This window comes from Loxodonta africana, chromosome 18, assembly GCF_030014295.1.
Source record: "Loxodonta africana isolate mLoxAfr1 chromosome 18, mLoxAfr1.hap2, whole genome shotgun sequence".
NCBI lineage: Eukaryota > Metazoa > Chordata > Mammalia > Proboscidea > Elephantidae > Loxodonta > Loxodonta africana.
The window spans coordinates 48,871,377-48,894,939 of record NC_087359.1 but is presented as its reverse complement, the minus strand read 5'-3'; the positions used below and the strand labels follow the sequence as shown (position 1 = coordinate 48,894,939).

At 35.4% G+C, this 23,563-nt stretch overlaps 1 protein-coding gene across 6 annotated transcripts in view; it reads right to left on the bottom strand.

Moving 5' to 3' along the window:
* The window catches only part of VMP1 (vacuole membrane protein 1), a 123,092-nt gene that overhangs the window by 24,840 nt on the left and 74,689 nt on the right, over nt 1-23,563 (bottom strand). For 5 of the 6 annotated variants that reach the window (XM_003414579.4, XM_023553526.2, XM_064271311.1 and 2 more), the window contains 2 exons: nt 8,915-8,995; nt 5,412-5,528 (listed from right to left, as the gene is read on the bottom strand). In XM_003414579.4, coding sequence (XP_003414627.1) covers nt 5,412-5,528; nt 8,915-8,995 — 198 coding nt within the window. The remainder of the gene's footprint in view (nt 1-5,411; nt 5,529-8,914; nt 8,996-23,563) is intronic. The other variant, XM_064271310.1, reaches the window with a different exon arrangement.

Sequence of the window (23,563 nt, the reverse complement as noted above, 5' to 3'; positions counted from 1 at the left end):
ATGGGGATCAAATCCACAACTCGTAACAAAAATTCTAAATTGGTTCTTTAATCAGCATGCCTTCCATTAGTGAAAACACATGGTATCAACAAAAATTCAAAGCAGAAAACAATTGGGTCACCAAAGGGTTATAGATGTTTTTTCCTAAGCATAGTTCCAGTTTTGGTAGGATACATAACCATGTCTGAGGGAAAATATGACTCATGAAACCCAAAACTGGGAGGGAATGGTGGACATTCCACATGTTCACTGTATCTGGGAATGGTGTATACAACTAACGTCATGGGTCATGGGGTTCCCATATAGCTAGCTCCCCACTGCTGAAATTAAAGCTGATCACCCTGGTGACAGGGATCTGGGCCAAATCTAATCCAGAGGATCTTGAAAAGACTGTAAGTTGTTCATAGATGGCTTTTATAGAAGTAGTCTGAAAGTTCCATTCCCAAACCCAGAGTTAGGACGGATGCTACCTATCAGATGTGGGATATTTTCAGTTTGGTGGTAACAAAGTAAAAAAATGAAAACCGGTTGCCATGGAGTTGGTTCTGACTCATGGCAACCCCATGTGTGTCACAGAAGAATGGCTGATTTTTTGGAAATAGACTGCCAGGGCTTTCTTCTGAGGCACCTCTGGATGGACTTGAACAGCCAACGTTTCAGTTAGCAGCCAAGCCCCTTAACAGTTCACGCCACATGAACTGCATTAGGGAATTCGTTAACAAAGTACTCTCCACTCATTAAAGATGTTGATACCTTCTTTACCCACAAGTAGAGATATCTTTAGAAAAAAAGAAAAATGGCAAATGTTCCCAACTGAATTCAACAAATGTTATATTAAGTACTTACTATGGATTTTATGGATAATAAAAAAAAAAAAAAATTTTTTTTTTTAATGGATAATATAAGGCATTGTTAAGGGTCTTCAGGGAAACCAAAGATGAGAAAGACTTCTTTAATGCCCTGAAGATGTTTACAAACTTTTCTACAAATTGTTGAACGATAGTAAGTACAAAAAATACTTATAAAAATATAAAATTGTAAATGTCATTAGTGGTAAAAACAACATGTTATACAGGCTCAGAGAAAGGTGAGGTCACATTTAATTGTATGAATAAAAAACTCAAGACAGTGATTGAAGTTTAGCTTTAAAGGATGGTAAAAATTTTCTGATTAAATATGAATAATTCTGGGTTTTCTCTCCAAATTCCTGATAACCAACACTTTACTGCTTTATTATTGTTTATTAAACAATTACATTAGCCTATGTAACCAAAGGGGAGAGGAAGGAAATAAATAGGAATAGTCCTCTTTATATACACCCATTAGGAATCTCAGAAAAGTGATTAGGGCAGTTTCTTAAGCACTGTCCTAATCTCAACAGCAATATTGGCATGATGGATGTACACAAGGAACTAAGGCTGAATAAAAAAGTTCACAGCAATTTTTGGTGTTTTTTATGTACCTTTTAATTTAAAAAGGACAATCAGCTATCTCAAGGAAAAAGTAAGCACATGAATATACCAAATAGATATAAAAAGGATGATGATTTTATAAATTATGATAAGTGGTATATGAAGATTATGAAGCTAACAAGATAATTATGAACTAAATACAGATCATTTAGGGAGAAAAGCATTAACACATGGGGTCCTTCCAGTATCCATATTAAAGGCCAGTTACGTGGAGCTATAAGCCTTTAACTAATAAACAGAGCTGATGTTTTTGTCTCTCAGGGATTTCGCCACCATGAGTTTGCCATCATTTCCTACCACTCAAAATAAGCCAATGCCTAGATAATTGCACAATTTCATTGCTCAAAAACAAAACAAGATTTTCTTTTATATGTAACAGCTTGAAAATTCACTGTGCTAGGCAAGGCCAAATATGCCAGACATTGAAGAACATATGTCCCAGAGCCTTTCAGGCTGCAGGTCTGAATGGAGATTGTATCAAATAAACAAAAGGCAAAGCCCACTTGGCCACCTGCATAGAAGAAACAAGGGAGAGGGTTGAGGAGGAAGGAAAAGAAATACGGGTGCTGGGAATTAAGGGTGCCAGGATTAACAAAGAAGAAACTAACTATATGGAAAGACTCTTCACTGGAAAGAAGAATCTTACACTGATTCATTTAATAAATATTTATTAAATATTTAAAAAATATTTATCCATTTAATAAATATTTACTGGGTGGTACAAATGGTTAAGTGTTCAACTACTAGCTCAAAGGTTGGTGAGTCAAACTTACCCAGAGGTGCCTCGGAAGACATGGCTGGTGATCTGCTTCCAAAAGGTCACAGACTTGAAAACCCTACGGAGCATTTCTACTCTGCACACATGGGGTGGTCGTGACTTGGAATCAAACTGATGGCAACGAACAGCAGCAGCTATGTGTCAGACATTATTCCATTCTTAGTTAACCAAAAGACAAAAACCCCTTCCCTCAAGAAGCTTATACTCTCCTGTGTGTGTGTGTGTATGTACGCACATGTCTGGTGGCAGATAGAAGGGTAATAATAGTAGGGAGGAAGAAATAAGCATGAGGTGGTATGCAAAGTACTATGAATCTCTTTATATTATTTGGAAAAGAGGTAATGTCTTCAAGGGTCCTTCTACAGGCAGAAGATATGAACCTGTCCAGTGGATCAAGTAGAAGGGAAAATCCCTACGTAACATAACTATGTGGGCTGATTTGAAATTTTTAGGGGAACTTTAACAGATAGCGAGAAAACAAGGACGGTTATCTGTAGACGAAAAAGGGAAGAAAGAGAACCAGAAGAAAATAGGCTTATTAGAGTTCAGAAAAACTTATGTTTGAGGTTTCTCTCCCACTATTATTCCAGAAATAGTTAAATGTTTATATTACTGACTAAAATTGCTTACCCAAGGAATGAGAAATGTTTGTTGCCCTAAGCTACATCTGGATGTACATCAAGTGACATGCCTTTAGAAAGTATGTCACTATGATACAATGGAACAAAGCACACATACCCCATGGTCTCAGTTTTGTGAAGGAACTTAGATTCTTTCCTTTTAGTGACAGAAATGGATTTTAGCTCTTTTTTTTTCCTTCCTTATGGACACAAAGAAAGAACATCGGCTTTATAGAGTTTGGTGTGAATTCCAGGGCCTTAGGCAAGTATTTTATTTTACCTCTCTAACACTCAGTTCCCTCACCTATGAAATGTGAATGATAATCAACCTCACAGGATTATTCTGACAGGAAGATAAAAAAATGCAAATTACCTAGCACCAGTTCTGATAAATAACAGGCATTAAACAAATTAGTATCCTTAAGCACATAAATAACTCATAGTTAAGAAAACAAAACAAAAGAATGGAAAGAACACTGAACTTGAGCCAAAATGACTTGGGTTCAAGTTCCAGCTGTTAACTATTCTCTGTTTCTAACAGTTGCTGTAGAGTCAATTCCAAGTCATAATGATCCCACATGTGTTACAGTAACACTGTGCTCCATAGATTTTTCAATGGCTGATTTTTCGGAAGTAGATCACCGGCATTTTCCTCTGAGGCACCTCTGGGTGGACTTGAACTGCCAACCTTTCAGTTAGCTGTGGAGAACATTAACTGTCTGCACCACCCAGGGACTCCTACCTACTCTTGTAGGCAAATTACATATTAACCTTTAAGAGTGACAGTTACAAAGTGGGTGTAGTAATTCCTTTATCTCAGGATTATAAGAATTAAATCATATGGCATATACTAAGTGATTTAAAACATGAAGCATTACACACACACACAAAAATTTAGCATTATCATAACTTGAAAAAAATCTAATGACAACATTTAAAAATTTACTAGTTTTGAATCTTCTGAAATGAAAGATCCTACATGTTAAATACCCTATCACTATAGGATACTTTTAACATAATAAATTTTACTACAATTTATAGAAAGTTACTACATTCAAGCAGTTTATAGCAGGATGTATAAAGTTTATGGATTTCTAGAAAAATCCCCGTTATAAAAGAAAGGAATTAAAATTTGTTATTGTTCCTCAGGCATTAATACTTTCAAAGGACTCCAAAAAAATTATCTTCAAATACATGGCAAAGTAATTTATCATTCACAATATTTTATTATTTGAAGAATACTCTTATGTTATGTGTTTAAAATCTTTACCAAACAGCACTGCAGTATTTAAAAATCTGTGTTCATTGCACACTATATCTAATTTACATCTGGGGAAATCTATTCCTTGAGGAGGAAAAACATATCCTTGAATTTTTGCAGGAGAAAGATGTGGCAGTCTACTTCTATAAGGATTTATAGTCTTGGAAACCCTGGTGAGCAGTTCTACTCCGTCCTATGGGGTCCCTATGAGTCAGAATCCACTTGACGGCAACAGGTTTTTTTTTTTTTTAATTATGGTGGCAGAGTAGAGGACAGACTCAACAAACTGATTTCAAATCCAAAATCTAAGATTAGAAACTAGGCAGGTAGAAGCAGCTGAAGTTTTCCTGTTCTATTCTTTTCTAAGAATTGGAGATACAGAGGTATTAAGAAGATACTTAGGGATAGATGTGCTTTTAATTAAGAAGGGAATCATACCAGGGCAGAGACATTACTTCACTGTTCCTGCCTTTCCTTTGATGAATGTCTCTCTTTGTTGAAAACCTCACTGCTTAATAACAAATTCCTTCCACATTAATTTTATTTTATTCAAGTGAGATTTGCCCCTTAGAAGGAAACAATTCATATCACAGTCCTGGAAACACGTATCTACTTCACCTCATTTAAGTTATTAGTCTCTTTTCTCTCCTTTATTACACAAATACACAGTTATCCTCAAGACTTTGATGCAGTGACCAGCAAATTCTCACTTCTCTAACCACAGCCCACATCTCCTCGCCCCTTCAGAGACCCCTTTCTTCCTCATCCTCCCCCACACGAACATCTGGCTGGTTTTCAGTAAAGGATATTGGTGCCATGAGAGGAAATACTATATACAGTATGTGAAATAAAATAATTATTTGTGAAAGCCAATATTCTCTCAGCTTGTGGTCAGTAAAGCAACTAGACTTTTTTTTTTTTTACTATGTATGTTAAAATGGTGTGCTCTTCCTATATAGGAACATTATTTTTGTTTAGTAAAAGTCTTGGGTAAATAGTTTCACAACGCAAAAGGTAAAATAGAATGAAGAGAGAAAGAAAGGAAGGAGAGAAGAAGGGAAGTAAGGAGGAAAAGAAAAAAGAAGGGAAGAAAACTAGGAGAAAAATAATAAAGGAATCCAATTTTCCAACAGGGACAGGGAACTCACAAACCTTCAAATGATGTTCCATGCTTTAATACCTAAGCAAGCTATCAACCAAAGAGCCGGTATTTCGAAATGACTGAGTGAAATATGTTTCAGTCTTTCATCATCAGGCAGGGATGCAGGGGGTATAATTACCTGGATATGCATTTTAATTATTGCTTTTCCAATCAGGGTTGCACCAAAGAAGGTCCAGAAAGGTACAAGAAAGTGTCCACATGTTATTCCAGCCAGATCAAATAGAGGATTTGGAATCTAAAACAGATAAAATAATAATTAAAATGAATTTCTATATATAATTAAAATAATAATTTAAGTTTACTGTCTAATGGTATGTGGCATTTAAACCTTGTCAACATTGCAAAGTGAGCCATGAGTTCCCTGGTCAGTATCAGACTGCTCAGAATGAGGTTAGGGGAGTATCCTAATGTGTCTATAAGGTGGATCTCAATTCATTTCAGGGACTGTTCAATCTGTTCACAGCAACACAGCTGCACTTCCACTTTTTTATGGTTAATGTCCATATTCTTATCATCACACTAGAACTGGATAAATCCATCGGAATTTTAGAAATTTAATCCCATTCAGTAGATATTTGACCATTTGGTGGCTGTTTTCTAAGGTGAGGTATGAAAGAAGAGTCTTAAGAGTATTTTCAGTGGGTACAAAGGTTCTAAAATCTTTAAAAAGAAGTAAGAATATTATCTAGAAGGTGCTCACATCTTTTTAGCAAATATTCTCATAAATCAATGAACACATTTATAGGTGGATATGCTTTTATTTTTCAACATAAAAAAATTCATTATTTGCATTTTCTTCTGTCAGAGCCCAAGGCTGTGGGGCCACGTGAGAAAATCAAGTGTGGAAATCGGAGAGCACACAGACTCAGATGTTTTGAATATGCAGTCCCAGACAAAGAAGTGATTCACTACAAATACCTTTTCCAAACATTCCCACATTTCAAGGGTGGTGAAAGACAATTTCACATAAAACGCAAAGAAACCACAAGGTGTTTTGGAGCACTTTGTCTATTTTTTTCCCACAGCAGTTGGCTGAACTATTTAAAAGACAATTAACTTATATAACTTCACTTTCAAACTTTCAAAGAAAACCCTAGTTGTTTAAAAAATATTTGTCACACATGTTCTTTTAAAAACAACACCATACCTAAATTAGAATTCAAGTTTTCTTTTGTTAGTAACACTTGGATTCAATAACTCATTGTTTTTCTCATCCAAATTCATATCCTTCATGCAACTGCATCTGTCTTCTTACAACCATGGGAACAACAATATCATTTACAGCCTTGTATCTGCAAGGCCATTTTTCATACTTTCTCATGTGACCCTCACAACTCTATGAATTACAACAATTTAAATTTGTTAATCATCAGGCTCAAATTACATTGGAACTGAAATGAATTTAAAATATACAAGATCTATACATTACAGTAGATCAAAATTGGAATTCTTTAACATGTTGGACGACGCAGACTATGTTGGATACTCTCAGAAGAGCACAAACAGTGAATCTGTTGTTAGGTGTGCATGCTATTCTTCTTCAAATGCTAACTAAATACACAGAAAGGATGACTAGATTTAACAGTTCCATGCAGTTGCTTTGAGATTTTCCCTCAACTAGGTATTTTATTTATCTGAGCTGAAAATGTTAATGATAAAAGTACTTATAAACCAAACTTCTTTTTACCATACGTAGAAATATTATTAAAAATTTCATAGGACAAACTGACCCACCAGTTTATGTTAAACATTATCTCTAGCTGTATATAACGAAGACTACTTAGTATAAAAATTGGATTTTTAGCAGTTAAGATAGATGAGTGCCAAAGGAAAAAAAAATTGCTTTAATAAATCAAAGGTAAGAGAATTTCCCTAACTACTTGCATTATGCCCAGGAATAATGAAAGCACAGTGAGTGCTTTGACCTGTAGGTACTTTTCTAAGGGCTTTACATGCATTTGCTATGAATAGGATTGATTGGACAGCAACTAACAACAATAACATGCATTAACTCACTTCCTGCAACAATGTTATATGGTATCATTACACCTATTTTACAGATGGTAGGTCAATCAACTTGCCACAGGTAAGTAGTACAGCAGGATTTGAACCCAGTCAATGTGGGTCTAAAGAGCTTTACTCTTAGCCTCTAAGCTAAGGACATTATTACCCATTACGCCTCTCAGCTCAATTCCATTCTTCTGGGCTCCCACAGCACCGTTTACTTATCACTGTATTTTAATTATCTTTCTCACTGGACTCAGGCTCCCTGAGGAGAGGGAATATATCTTCCACATTTCTTGATTCCCAGCACAGTGGTTGATACAAAGCTGATGAATCATAATACAAACGGTTGGCAGTTTTTGAGCACTTACAGTCTGGGCACTATATTAGGCATTTTGCATATATTATCTTATATCCTTACATCGCCTTTGCAAGGAAACTCTTATTACTCTATTTTAAAAATGAGAAAACTGTGGCTGAAAGAGTTACTTAATTGAGTTTACAGAGCTATTAAGATAACTAGTTTATGAACCCAAGTTGGCCTGACTCCAAAGCCCATTCTCTTTCTACTGTATTACACTATAAAACACCAATAACTTGCTCAAATAGTTGAGATCAATATTATGAAATAGAGCTTCTGCATTAAAAAGTCAGATTATAAAAAGTTCTTAGTATTGCCCAGGTCAGTAAATAGTAATTCAGGCACATGTATGTCTTCAAATCTCTCTGTAATGCTGACATCACATCAAAAACTTTGGGTTCAATTTTTTTCTTTTTTTGGCAATTTGCTTTGCTGGGTGGGGACATTCAAGATATATTCGTATTCTGGTACATAATGGAGAAAGGAGCTACGTGCAACTAGACAACAATTTTGTGAATTTTACTTATAATTACAGCTTAAATAGTATCAGCTAGGTACTCAGCTATTCTGGCAAATTGTGCTCAGGCTGCAAAAGGAAAGCTTTGATTAAAGTGCTCTATCTCAAATACTTATTTTGTTACATTTGAAAAAGACCAGGATGAACACTGACTCTTCAACAAGGAGTGTCATTTTACAAATCTGAAATTTAAAACATTAAGTTTTGGACACAAATGGCGTCTTAGTCCTCTGTAGCCAAAGACGTCCTTAACATAGCCACAGATATTTCCATTGCCCAGCCAGGAGTTAACGTCATTTAAAACAGGTTTCATATGAGTTCTTCCTTGTAACTAATCGTTGAAACTCAGGAAAAAGACTACCCATATATAACTCTGTAGAAAGAACGAAGTCACTATTATTTGGTTAAACGCACTTCATTATAAATTCTTCACAGGAAGGATGGATTTTTTCTCTTTTGTTCTTACTGAATCAAGTTGTTTAGGTCTGAATTTATCATTGTGTGATGAAATACTTAAAAGTCAATATACAAGATATGAACCTATCCAACAGAAAATAGCTCATTTAATGAGTAAGATGAATGGTTAACAAAATTACACACCCAATAAAAGTGACAGAATTTTTATTCCATTTTGCAGTATATCTTTAAAAACAAACAGGATCAAAATATAAACGTACTAAAATAAAAATAACAACATACTATTTATTGAAATTTCTCGCTTTTAATACAATTCACTTACTGAAGCACAGGCCAAAATTCCAAAAAATCCAACCTTGTGTACTAGGTTTTGAACTGCCAGTTTAGCCCGGGAGGCAAAGTCCTGTGTAAAAGGAAGATTTCAAAACATTAATGAGAAGTGCAAGGAAGAAGAGTAGATGGCTCTTTGTAGAGTTTATAATATTAAATGTCTCACAACCTGAAGTTGTGAAGCTACTCATCAAATAATGAGTAAGATGAATGATTAATAGAATCACATCAAGTTGTTCCCGAAAAAGATGCAAGTAAAATCCTGATAGATCATCATATCTTTAAAGTTAAACCCTTACCACATTTCAAGAATAAGCCAAAACTTTGTCACTTTATTTTTAGGGTTCTCTTTGGATTATCTAGGGACGAATAAAGTTATCATAAAGCAACTCGTTATTTTGGAAATACTTGCCTACCACATCTATATCTCTTTCCTTCCACAACTTGCTAGTGCTACTCTTCCACTAATATCGGGGCAGGAAATCATATGATCTTAAGAAAGCCAATGAAGGCACCTCTAAAGATGGAAAAAATGGTTATGTGGCAATAACTATGCATTCATTACCCCAAAAGCAAGACAGCACCCTACCTTTCAACAACCCTGAGGTATAAATAGAGAAGATATTATTATACGCAATTTATATAAATAATCCAAAACTGCACCCCTGATAGATTATGTGCTCAATGTCATAATGTTATTGAGGGACAATACCAGGACATGATACAGTATTGTTGTTGTGTGACAATGAGTCAATTCTGACTCACAGGGACCCTACAGGATAGAGTAGAACTGCCCCATAGGGTTTCCAAAGCTACAATCTTTACAGAGGCAGACTGCCCCATCTTTCTCCCATGGGGCGGCTGGTGGGTTTGAATCGCCTTTGAATCGCCGACCTTCGGGTAGTAGCCAAGTGCTTAACCACTGTGCGACCAGGGCTCCTGACAAAAAATTAGGACTCTGAAATCAGTGCTCTTTTTATTTCACCATGTCACTTTCCATGCTAAAACATGCATTCTGCTGGCTGGTTTATTTCGACGGTTTTCTTTCTCAGGATGTAAATGCTCTAACTATATATATATTTTTTCTCAGATGTTCCAATCTGAAATTTGACTCTCATTCTTTTCCTGCTTTGAAAGGGGACATACTTTAATTAATTCAAATTCCAATGAAAATAGCTGCTGTGATAAAAAGGTATTAGCTAATATGTGAATATCTTTTTTTCAGTCCTCACATCACAGAATCTCTTCTCTTCTTCTTAGTGTAATGTTCTAATACACAACTATCTTACTGAAAGATCAGAATATGAAAGACAAAAAGGAATAACCATTGAGGAAAAGCTCCTTGAATAAGTGACCTGGGATTTAAGGAACTTCATAGGAGCAGAAAAGCAAGCTGGTTGAAAAGTACACTCCTCTAATCCACAACAGAATTTATATATTCCTACTTAAGAAGCTCTTGGACAAATAATATTATAGTAGAATAGTCCTAGCAAGTTATCATAATAATGAATACTAAAAATGTTGTTTTTTATAATACTTTCTCCCTGAAGACTTGCTGAGGATTGTGAGAAAGTTAAAAGGATTTAAACCAACAAGCTACATTTAAAAAAGATATTACATTATAAACACATTCAAATGCAAATACACAAGCTCTCAATGTCAGTTATTAGCTAAATTTTACAAAGCAATTTTGCCACTTTACAGTTTACTTCCAATGAAAGGATTCATTTTGGGATCGTTTCAGAAGTATATGCATGCTGTCAAGACAAACAGCAAGTCAATGGCATTTTTAAAAAGGGGTGGGGAAGGCCTGTTTTAGATTAAAAGAGATTTAAGAGACCTAATAACTACATGCAATGTTCTGACACTATTTGTAACCTGGTTTGAATAAACATTTTTGAGGCATGTGGGGAAATGTAGTCGTTAGGATATTATTTGTTAATTTTTATATATAACAATGATATAATGATTATATGAAAATCCTTATTTCTAGAGATACATATTAAAATGTGCAGAAGTGAATGACATCTGGTATTTGCTTTAAAATACTTTCGGGGGGGTGGACATAGTAAAAGGAGAAGATGAAACAAGTATAGCAAACTACTGTTATCTGTTAAACCTGGTGACAGGTATTATGGATGTTCAGCATACTTAACTTGGTTTTGTGCATGTTTGAAATTTTTTACGATAAAAAGTTAAAGAAATTTACTGATTAATACTGCAAACAGTATCGAAAGAACCACAATTACACAATTGTTATATTAATCTCACAGGATAAGGTACAGAGATAAGAAAACATGAATATTGTTATTATTCTGAAAATCAAATCAATTATATAAGATTTAATATTCTTAACAACTAAACTACTACAACAAAGGTGCTTTCCATTTTTCTACTGCATTAAGTGTGAACTACTGGTTTTTATTGAGTTAAAAACTGTTTAAAAATATATTAACACTGAAATCAATTTTCCTACCAGCTTATTTTAAAACAAATTATATTTCCATTTCTTTTTGACAGTTTATACAATCAATCCCCAACTTACTAAATCTGTAATTCACCTGAAGCAGTATAATAAAAATTGATAACTCATAATGAATAGGAATGTTTTAGGTTTATTAAATAGCAATAGATACTATCATAGTATGAGCCAGTTATCATTTTTTAATTACTATACCCAAGAATTAAAAATGTAAAATCAGGACAATGCTTTCTTTTACAGCCCTTGAGCAAATCCCCTTTAATGAGAGGCAAGACTGCACTCAACTGCTAGTAAAAAGTAAAACAAAAAACCTGTACAGGTTTTATCCTAAAGACAACACACTTTTATAAATAAATCCTCCAAGTCAGGCAAAGGTGGGAACATTATTCTACCATAGCATTATGTAGTTTTCAATCTATAAAATTGTTTTAAAAGTTTTTCTGCATAAAGTGATATAGATAAGAACAACAAAGTGTTATATTTAGAAGGTCTGGTATACTTATTTTCCTTTCAGTTTACCTTAAAGATAATCTTCAAGGTTTTACAAACTTATATTTATCTAAACCAAGAGACTAAGACAGTGCCATTATTTCGAACTGATGGCATTTTTCTACTAGATTACACACACACACACACTCTCTCTCTCTCACTATTTTAAATCAGAAAAGCAGTATGATTACACCAATTGTTTATGTAAATACAACGATTGCGCATTATGCAAATCACTCCATATACAAAATAATAAAGATATTTAAGGCTACAGAAATTCAAGGAATTAATATTTTTAAGACTATCCTGAGAAAGAAATCAACTTAATTCAGTGAACATTATTAATAAAGTAGAATGATAAGGAGATTTTTCCTCTTTGGAACAGAATCTCTTTACTCAACAGAAATTAGCCAAGAACAAAGAAAAATAGACTCCTTGTTCTTTTCAGATGCCTGGGTGCCCATCATCAGTTATTCTTAAAGGTGCTTTAAGAATCTTTATTTGAGCAAAAGGAGTTAATCTTTCTCTACAACTGAAGCAAAAATCTTTTAGTCTTTTTTTCTTACAAGGAAACAAGTGCCTTTTTAATGGGAAGTTTTACTTTTTTAAAGACTGAGAAGGATCTGCTGAAAATGGGCTTCATAAATCCATTATGTGTTTAACAACGTACAGTGACCATGCTACTTTCAGTTCCTAAAACTTTTCCCCCAGATCTTTCACAACATTCTCGGAATTAAAATTACATTTATATATTAAACAACTCATGAACATTTACTGAAACTAAATAAATACTAAGTCTACATGGTGATTTTCATTAAAGGAAATTGACAGTAGGAGAATATGCAGCTTGAAGAGGGGTATGTTCTTGATTTTTCCCTTGCCAGTGTGATGAAAACATAAATCAGGGAAGCACTGTATTATTATCTGCACCAAATAGAAAGTCTTTTGATGTACTTAAAATAACTTATGTGTATATTTCATAAACACAATTACATTTTGTTATTTTTATTTAAAGCTTATTTCACTTTTAAAGCCATATACACAAAACTTACAGATGTGGTTTTAAAGGTTCCACTTAACAATTTTTTTTTGAAAACCTTATTCTTTTATTGTCCAAGATATTCTACATGTTAAATTTAATTTTATTTTCCTTGTTGACCTGTATATTTTAAGGTTCTTTATTCTTCAAAATTTGGCAGCTCTTTCTTATCATGTTGATTTTAGAGTAACATTGTCTATGCACTAAAATATCTATGTTCCTGTTTGCCTTAAACATATACAGAGGGAGAATATTACTATATATAAATTATTTCTCAATAAAGTCGACACACACACACAACAAACACCGCCACACAAAACGAAAAACTTTTACTAAAATTTAAAAGAACTATTTAAAACAAATATTGCTGTTCTTTTGTGAGCCATCAAGTACAGTAATTAAGACAACAACAAAGGTGCACCAATAATAAACAATATTTTAAAGAAAAACAGAAGGATTAACAAAAAATTAGTACATTAGGTACTGAATGTTCAAGTTAAATAGAAAAGGAAATTAATATTTCATGCAATGGTTTTGGTGTATTTGTGGGAACAATGTAGCAAGTTCAACTTGATTACTTCCTCAATTGTCAGTCTCCATTTTTTCAAAAAATCTGTACAACAAAAAACAAATTCCTTTTAACAGTTTCATTTCTCCGGATTCAGATTTCACAACTTTTACCTATTTCACAACTTCAGTGCTAAAGACAGCTTCACTGACGAAGTTTCTCAAGCTCTACCTAAATAAGTAGCCGCATTTGCAATTAGTAGTCACATATTACTTTCTCTGTGGTTTTCCACAGAAATCAACAAGCTTACAGGTAAATAAAATTACCTCCCTCCTACCATCCATCATACATATGTAACCAATCACGACTCTAAAAGAGTGACCCTAGAAGCATTTTCCCAGTGACTACAAGGAGAAAGATGAAGGAAAGTTACAATGAGCCCTTATCACTCAGATTTCAAGGATTAATAAAGAAAACCTGATAAAGCCTTAAAGTATGACTACTGCTTCACTATTGTTGCTTCGAATTTCTTTTTCCTAAGAAAGATTTATGATTAAGGAGGAAGAGACTCTGCAAGGCTAATTATAATTGGCTTGCAAAATACTAATTGCATCCAAAGATGTCAACTTGGATGTAAATATATTAAATAACATTTATCTTGAAATGGTAATAGTGAACCTTTCCATTTTCACGATGAACAACCATATGAAAAGATCTCTTTAAAAGCACAGAAAATCTCTAAAGATGTTGAATGAATGCAATATTACTGGAGATAAATATACATTTGGTTGATATGAAAGTTAGAGTTGCCTATAGGTCAGCCATTTTTTAAATTACCTGTTTTCTTAACCCATTATACATTAAAACTTCTGCTGAGCTACTGCTCTTCTTGGCTTTGGTGTTAAAGCTGTTTCACAGCCAACATCAAAAACCACAGGGCAACTGTTTAAATAATTATCCTTTGTGTACAACGGGCATTTATGTTAAAATACCCTATATTCACGAAGCTCTCGTACCATCTAAAAGTGTGTTGCATCAAGCAAGTAAAATTCTATTAAGCAGAAATGGAACTAAATAGTAATGATGACAATATTATAAGTCATTTGAGCATAGCGGACAATGACTCTGAAATACTAATTTGTTACCGAGACCCTAATTACTAATAGAGAGTAATACAACTAAACATTACCTTCACAAAACATGCAATGTAACATAATTCATAATCTCTTAATTTTTCTCCTTTCGAAAATAGACTAAAAAGTCTCGTAATCATTACTTTCTGCCCATTATTAGGGCTCTACTAATTTACATATAAAATTTAATTTTATATGTTAGTTTACATATAAAAACATAATAAACGCATTGAATCCAAAGGCAAAAAAAAATATTTTATCTTACTGCTGACTCTCTTAACAATGCCATTAAAGTAACGGATTAGGTGTTAATGTTGCATATACAAGTACCAAAAGTACCCCTTAAACCTGCTGCCATTGAGTCGATTCCAACTCACAGCGACCCTATACCCTTTAAATAACTGAGGTATATTTTTAAAACAGTCACACAGTATTTACTCTGTTTTTCTTTTATAACATAACGGACTCAAACACACGGGATAAAGATTGCGGCTGGGAAATAAATCCTAGAATTACAGGGGAAAGTAGAGATAATTAGCTGGATGAAATAAAGTGATTATGACTGTAAGAAAGGAGTTTAAAATTTTAAATTACTACCTGTGGAAACCCTGGTGGCATAGTGGTAGTGGTTATGAGTTCAGCTGCTAACCAAAAGGTCAGCAGTTTGAATCTACCAGGTGCTCCTTGGAAACCCTGTGGGGCAGTTCTACTCTGTCCTGTAGGGTTGCTACCAGTTGGAATCGACTCGACAGCAAAGGGGTGAGTTTTATTTAGCACAGTTTTATTTGACTGCAAGTTGTGAAAATTTAGCAGGTTGCAATAGCATCTTGTTTTTTAATGAATAGAACAGAAATGCCAGATCAATGCAAGTGATAAGTAAATACTGGTTCACGAAACATTTATGCAGTCACATACACACACTTAGGTTCTGAGTCATGAAATAAAATTTATTTTGTACTGTGGGCTATAGTAAAAAAAAAAGTTCAAAAGCCATTGATCTAGAAGTAATTGTGCTTGTAGTAAGTTTTATGGCACTTCAACCAAAATATACTTTTTAAAACTTATGTGAGAATTGATCAACAGGATTTTGTTTTACTTAGAACACATACTTCAGAGTGTTGTGCCAAAAACAGGAATCTGTCAACTACTTCTACGTCAAAATCAAGATTAAATGGCTATTTGAATGTACTGATATATTTCTGCTATGAAATTTACTTCTGGTGTGGTGGTAAAGTATTTTCTAAATTGAGGCACAAAATATATATTGGTGTATATAAATCTAAAACGTATACCTTGAAGAAATTTTACAGTGAACATACTCTATAACCACCATCCAGATATTCAGATGCAGATACGGGATATTACCAGAACTCCAGAAACAATCCTGGCAGTACTCCTAGTACTTATTCCTCCCCTCAAGATAACCACTATCACTGACTTCTATTAGCATAGATTGGCTCTGCCTATTTTTGAAATTTATATAAATAAAATGATATAGTATGTCCTCTTCCTTGTCTGTTTTTTCAGCTGAACATTATGAGCATGTGATTTACCCACGCTGTTGCATGTGATAGTAATTAACGTGGTGCTGTTGCTGTACAGTCTTCTATTGCATGAATATATCATGATTTATTCTACTGCTGGGTTACGTTTCTAGGTTGGGACTATTATGAATAATGCAGCTATGGACATTCTCCTACAAGTCTGTTGGTGCATTTTTCCATTTGGTATATTACCTATGAATGGAGCTGCTGGACCACAGTGTATGTTCAACTTTAGCAGATTTTGCCAAATAGTTTTCAAAAGTGGTTATAACATAAATTACTCTTACTATTGCTTCATGTTGCCAATTTATCACAACTTTCAAAGAAAAAAAAATTACGATCTTTCTGTCTTATAGATGGTTCTAAAAAAAGAATATGGTAATGAGCAGCTTTTATAACTCGAACATGTGAAAACTGAATAAATTCAAGTGATAGGAAGAAAAGTTTGAAGTATTTTGGATGCGAAGTTTTGAAAAGACAACTTATATTCCCTTGAAAGCTACTTACTTCCATCTTCCTTAAAAATAAGATAAAGAAAACAGAGAATGGCTTAGAAAAGATTTTTCACTCACAAAAATTTAGAAGACAAAATTAGAATCTTTCTAAGAAACAGAATTCAATTAAATTCAATCAAATAAATCCATCATCTACTACTATGTGCAAGGTACTAAAGAATCCAAAGATGAGAACACTGTGGTTGATTTGTTCACTCACTCACTCACTCACTCACTCACCAAAAGTTTACCATGTGTTTACTACATGCCAAACACTATTGTAGGTGCTGGGGATACAGCACTGAATCAAACTGAAAACAATCCGAACCCTCATGGAACTTAAATTCTAGTGGGAGAAGATAAACTAGTTGGAGAAGACAAACCAAACTACAGAAATAAGTAAATTATATGGTACGCTAGACGTGGAAAGTACTACGTAGAAAACACAACTGGAAAGGGTGGTTAAGGCAGATTTAATTTTAAAGAGAAGGCCTCACAGAATTTGATAAAAAACCTAAAGGAAGTGAGGGAAAGAGAATTTTTCCCCCTTCTGAGATATACAATCCAGTCTGTGCATGTGAGGAGCAGGCTGCAGTAGGTAGAGAGATGAGAAAAAAGATGATGGATGACTCAGAAAACCTACAATGCAAGAGACAGCAAGAAAAACAAAACAGATGGAAAATGCTATGGAGGAGAGAAATATCATGTAAACTCCAACACTTCTATGGTCTTCCCGCAAATGATTACGCATTTAATGACGCTGTCTTTTAACTTCTCTGAGCCACAGTTTCTTCATCTTTTCTGTAAAAGAGTAATATCTATCACCATGATAGATATGTGACAAAACTGATTATGAGATAAAATTGATTAGGGGACAGAATTCATTAGGATGAAGTTATAGTGCTTAGTAAACACCAAAAGATTTAAAAACTTGACAACCAGTGAAATAAAGTATCTCGCCAACGTTCTCAGTCAGACCTTACAATAAGCTCAGTTCTGTGCAATCTTACAACTAAGAGGATAAGACACTTTTGGTTTTAATTTCTTGTGTCCAGAAAATAAGAGGACATTCTTTATTGTTATTTATATCTGTAATGGTGTTGCAACAGTTAGTGTTCCACTGATAACCAAAAGACTGGTAGTTCAAACCTGCCCCGCAGCTCAATGAAAGACCTGGTGATCTGTTCCCATTAAGAGTAAAAAAAAGTCTAGAAAACCTTATGGAGCAGTTCTACTCTGTCACATGGGGTCGCTAGGAGTCAAAATCGACTCGACAGCATCCAACAACAATGGTCATCTCGCTATGGTTACTAATCTTAAAACTCACAACCTATTAAACATAAAACGTTTCTTGAGTTGTTTAAGAGGGAAGAAACAGGACAAGTACAGTTCCAGGAGGCTTTCTCAGAGGTTGACCACCAGCATTCATCAACATTTTCAGATAAAAACTACACCAAAAAAATCAAACCCATTGCTGTTGAGTTGATTCCAACTCATAGCAACCCTACAGGTCAGAGTTGAACTGTCCCACAGAGTTTCCACAGCTGTAATCTTTACAGAAGCACTGTCACACGTCTCACCCATGGAGCTGCTCTGCTGGTGGGTGCCAACAGCCAACCTTTTGGTTTGCAGCTTGAGCACTCAACCACTGCACCACTGGGCCTCCTTAGATAAAAACTAGAGAAGGATTTTTGGAAGTTCAGGCGAGCATAGTGCTTTATCTCTCCTTTTCACATTCCAGCCAAGTTAAAATTAAAGTCCAAGTTACTAGCATTAAAATTGGCCAGTATCTGTTGTTTCCTTTTCCTCTGTCTCTCCCTGCTTAGATTTCTGTTGAAAAGAAACTGTACAGTAAATCTTAGGGAGCCTGGCAGGTACTCACACCAGTACTTGTATCAGTGCCTGCCTAGCTCCTAGGTAAATTAAAAACAAGAGACTCTGTAGCCCAAGAAGAACAACGGCTCAGCAAAAATGGCTGATTATGCAGGATTTATTAGAACAAATTCAGGGAGGAAACCACCTTTGATTTTTACCACTTTGTTTTTAGGGTATAAATAACTAATAAACAATGAATATTCTCATTAAACTGGTACTTAAAAAAAAAACAAAAAACAATGTGCTATGTATGAACAATACCAGTCTATGGGAACGAAATAAAGTTAAAATGATTGAGATGAACTTGACTTAAACATCCAGAGCTATGAAAACTAAGTTATTATGGAATTTACAAACTGTCGGAGACAGGAAATTTAAGGGAGTAAAAGATAAAGAAAAATTGGAACTTCTTTATTCGAAGAGTTATAGATACTAGACTTCTTTCCTGAGATGAAACCAATCTTACTTAACAAATTTATAAATGGGTCTGGAAAAAGGAAAAACCAAGAAAAACCCCAAGCCCGTTGCCACTGAGGTGATTCCAACTCACAGTGACCCTACTGAACAGAAGAGAACTGTTCCATAGTGTTTTCAAGGAGTGGCTGGTAGATTTGAACTGTTGACCTTTTGGTTAGCAGTCGAGCTCTTAACCACTGTGCCACCAGGGCTCCGGAAAGGGGAATAACCCACTCCCACTGCTGTCAAGTCAATTCCGACTCATAGCGACTCTACTGGACAGAGTAGAACTGCCCCATAGAGTTTCTAGGGAGCGCCTGGTGGATTCGAGCTGCTGACCTCTTGGTTAGAAGCCATAGCACTTAACCACTATGCCACCAGGGCTTCCAGAAGGGCTTCCAGAAAGGGAAATAGAGAGCTAAATTCCAGATCTATAGTTGAAATTATTTCTAAAGTGAAAAATGCCAAATTCATGACAATAAACTGAAATAACACTGCAAGCTTGAGTGAGTAGGAAGAAACATGGCAGGTCAATTTCAATGTGGACAACAGAAAGATAATTCATTTAGTGAAAAATTACATAAATTGTAAAATGATGGGTTCTAAGTTTTAAAGAAAGGGAAGTAGGAGTAATCTTAAGCAGTTCACTGAAAACTTCAGTAGAATGCATTGCCAAAGAGGCCCACAGATCTAGAAATATGAAAAATGAGCATAACGATGCAATTACTCTGGAAAATCATATGCAATTCTGATAATTTCATGTTACTCACTGCCGTCAAGTCGTTTCTGACTCATAGCGACCCTATAGGACAGAGTAAAACTGCCCCATAGGGTTTCCAAGGAGTGCCTTGTGGATTAGAACTGCCGACCTTTTGGTTAGCAGCTGTAGCTCTTAACCACTACGCCACCAGGGTTTCCAATTTCATGTTAGGAAAGATATACAGGATTATATAAAGATCCACCAAAAAAGCAACTGAAGTGATCAAACATTTGGATATAAAAAAAATTACACCCTCTAGAAAGGTTCAAAATGGAGCTGACTGAAATCTATACAGTTATGAACAATACGAAAAGAGGAAAGGGGAAGTGTTTACCAAATCTTACAATACTAGAATGAGGCTGGCACCATTTACAACCTCAAGGACAAAATTTAAAAAACAAATGGAAGCACTGCTTTATTTAGTAGGCTATAAATTTACTGAACTCTTTACTACAAGATACAGTAAAAATACAAATTTTTACAAGTTTGGGTAAATTAACTGATGCAGCCCTATATTAGGGAAAGGGACAAACAAGTCTAGAGTATATGTCCCTATTTTTTAGGGTAGCACTGGGTCACTAGAAACCCTGGTGGCCTAGTGGTTAAGTGCTACAGCTGCTAACCAAAGGGTCGGCAGTTCAAGTCCGCCAGGCGCTCCTTGGAAACTCTATGGGGCAGTTCTGCTCTGTCCTATAGGGTCACTATGAGTCGGAATTGACTCGATGGCACTGGGTGGGTTTTGGGGTCACTAGAAGTGGTTAAGTGCTACGGCTGCTAACCAAGAGGTTGGCAGTTCAAATCCGCCAGGCGCTCCTTGGAAACCCTATGGGGCAGTTCTACTCTGTCCTATAGGGTCACTATTAGTTTTACTGGAAGAAGTCACTAGAAGACTCGATGGCAGCGGGTTGGGTTTAGAAGTCGCCCTGGGTTAGTGTGTGCTAACTTCCACCCATTAGCATCTTGGAAGACAGGCTTGAAGATCTACTTCTGAAAAGTTAGCCACTGAAAACCCTATGGAACACAGCTCTACTCTGACACATATGGGGTCGCCACATGATAGCTATACATAATGTTTTAGTTTAAAAAAATCATATTTTTGCACTGTAATGCCGAAGACAGGGAAAACGAATATATGAGTCTACCCAGAGAAATTTCCTTAAATATCCAGTATAGAGTTTATTTACCTAAAGTTACAAGAAACAAAAATAATTTAAGAGTTTTCTTTTCAGCAGATGTGAACTGCAAGAAAGAACTAGAGATCTATCAGGATAAACCAAACACCTTGGCTAATTAGAAACAAAAACACCTTTTGCAATAGGAAATGAGCATAATAGTTATTCTGCGGTCTTTGTCTTGCATTAACTCTGGTCCGGGGCCAGGATCCCTGGGAGCACTAAGCAGTTGTAAGAGGGCGGGTTTGTATTTAGTGCATTCTCAATTTGCAAACTCATGAGCAAGAACACAGAAGCACACACAGTCTGTTGGTACAAGTTTCAATGAAAGGGGCCTTTCAAAAACCCCTTACAAAAGGTGTTTGAAACACAAACCTGAAAAAAAATCTTCAAATTAGTTTAACAAAGGTAACCTAATGCTAACCCATTGCTGATTTTTTTCCCTATCTGTAAACAGGTGTGCAAATGAAAAGAACAAAGCCGGCATAAGACAAAACTATATTCTACTCCAAAGTCCAAAGCAAACTAACAAGAAAAACCTTAAATATTTATTACTTGTCCTGCTTTGTTAATAACTAAGCAGTATTAACGTCTATTTTCATTTTAAAAACATCTAGCTTCACTTAGAATTACTTCTTTATCAAAACAAATATTCTTGTCTATTTCAATTTGATCATTGAGAGTTAGTGGGCATGGCTAGAACATAAGCAATTTAAGCCCCCCTCATCCCCACTATCCTGTATTCTTTCCTGTGTTGTAGGGGAAAAAAAGTCACAGAGTTTTGTAAAGCAAAAAGAAACTTTTATTCGGCATACATTCAAAAAGACAAAAGTTGAGAAGCAGACAAGCATGCTGGCAGAGCTAATATCTGCCCAAGTCCAAAGAAATATTACAGAGTAAGCAAGAATGGGAAAATGGACAAGCATGCTGCCACCTCCATGTCTGTCCGAGTCCAGAGAATCTTACAGAATAGACAGAAGTGGGAAAATGGACAAGCACGCTGCCACAGCCATGTCTGTCCGAGTCCAAACAAAGTTACAGAGTCATGGGCAAAACCACTGAAAGCTTCACCTTTTCACAGATTGGCTAGAAACGGTCATCCTACATTTTGAATTGTCTTTCTTAACTATCATTGGTGCAGGTTTCATTAACAGTCAGGACAGTCTTCATTGGTCCAACAAATTTCTATTCACTAAATGTTAATAGAAAAAGATGAGAGTGGGAAGTCTTTTGTGCTCTGTTTGATTGGCTTTATGTTAAGTTTCCTAAAAGATATTTTACAAGATTATCCTATCTATTGTCTTTATCTCAGGACCCAGTTGATGTGTCCTTGTGAGTCCTTGTGAGCCCAACTCCAGCTGGGTCACGTTCTCTACGCTCAAGGACAGGGAATAATGATTTCATATTATTTCCTAAATCATCTGTGAGGAACTAGCTCATATCAAAATTTTCTAGCATGTTCTTTTCCCTAAATTAACTTTGTTACAAAAAAGTAAGTAGAATGCAAAATTTCTGAGGTTGGATTTAAATATTTTTCTAAATTAATTTTTTCAATAAGTCAGCCTGGCACAAGATGACAAGGCTATTGCAGAAACGCACATGTAAAAACAAATGGATTCAGGAATGCACAGTGAGCAGACAAGTTTCCCGGTGGCCAGTCAGCACTTAGATCAAGTCGCAACTATCTTTCCTACTCAGTTAATACTATGGGAAAGGGTTAAAGAAATAGAAGACCCAGGAAAAGGAGAAAGAATGAAGCCTGGGGGAGGAGGCTTAAGAGGAGAGTTCAAAATAAAGTAAAAGCTTCCTGAGAAAGCAAAGAGGCATTACGAATACCACCATAAATCATGCTAAATGTGCTTAGAAGCTCAAACTACAGCAACTATTTTAAGCACTACCTTTTCTTGTTGAACCAAAAGCAAGAAAGTAACCTTTGGTACGAAAGCCTAATTGTGCTAGTAGTCTGGGACAGACTCCTTCAAAAGCGACCAGTTAAAATTGCTTAATCTTGATGGTACTTTGTGGTAAAATCATGAGCCAGTGCTGAAAGCAGATCTAGCTGGCTTGGCTTTTCAAAAACTAAACGTTTTTGGGTGTGGCTGGTTGATTCTGAAAAGAGAAACTACAGCAAGCCTTGGTAGCTTTGACAACGCCTTTAATGATAAAGAAGCATGTTTAACATGTGTTTCCAATGGTCATTATGGTAAAATCCATCAGTTTAACTCTTTGCCTACAAACAGGAGATCTCGGGACCAGGAAGCTTTCCTGTAGAATTCCTGACCCAACACAAACCGTAATAGTTACTGCAAAGCTTAATGCAAACCCTCTAGAGTCCACGTTGACAAATTCTTTAACAAGCCCTGTGGTTACAGGGAAGCTGGTTTCACTCTGACTCACTCCTGCTCAAACAGTTTACTGGAAATGAAGGGGAGGGGGAATTTTCAGAGAAGTCATGTGATGGCCAGACAAACCACAACCAGTAAAGGTTCAGCAGAGTCAAAAACAGGTCCCAGCAACAACTGACACCAAGAGTGTTCAAACTGCTCTAAATTTTATGAAAATGAGTCTTGTTTGGTTTCAGATCATCGACACCATGAATTCTTTGAGACATCTATGTATGTAAAGGAACAGATACTTCACAGGGGGTGAAACCAGCAGGCATTGACATGTGTGAGCAACCGAAAACACT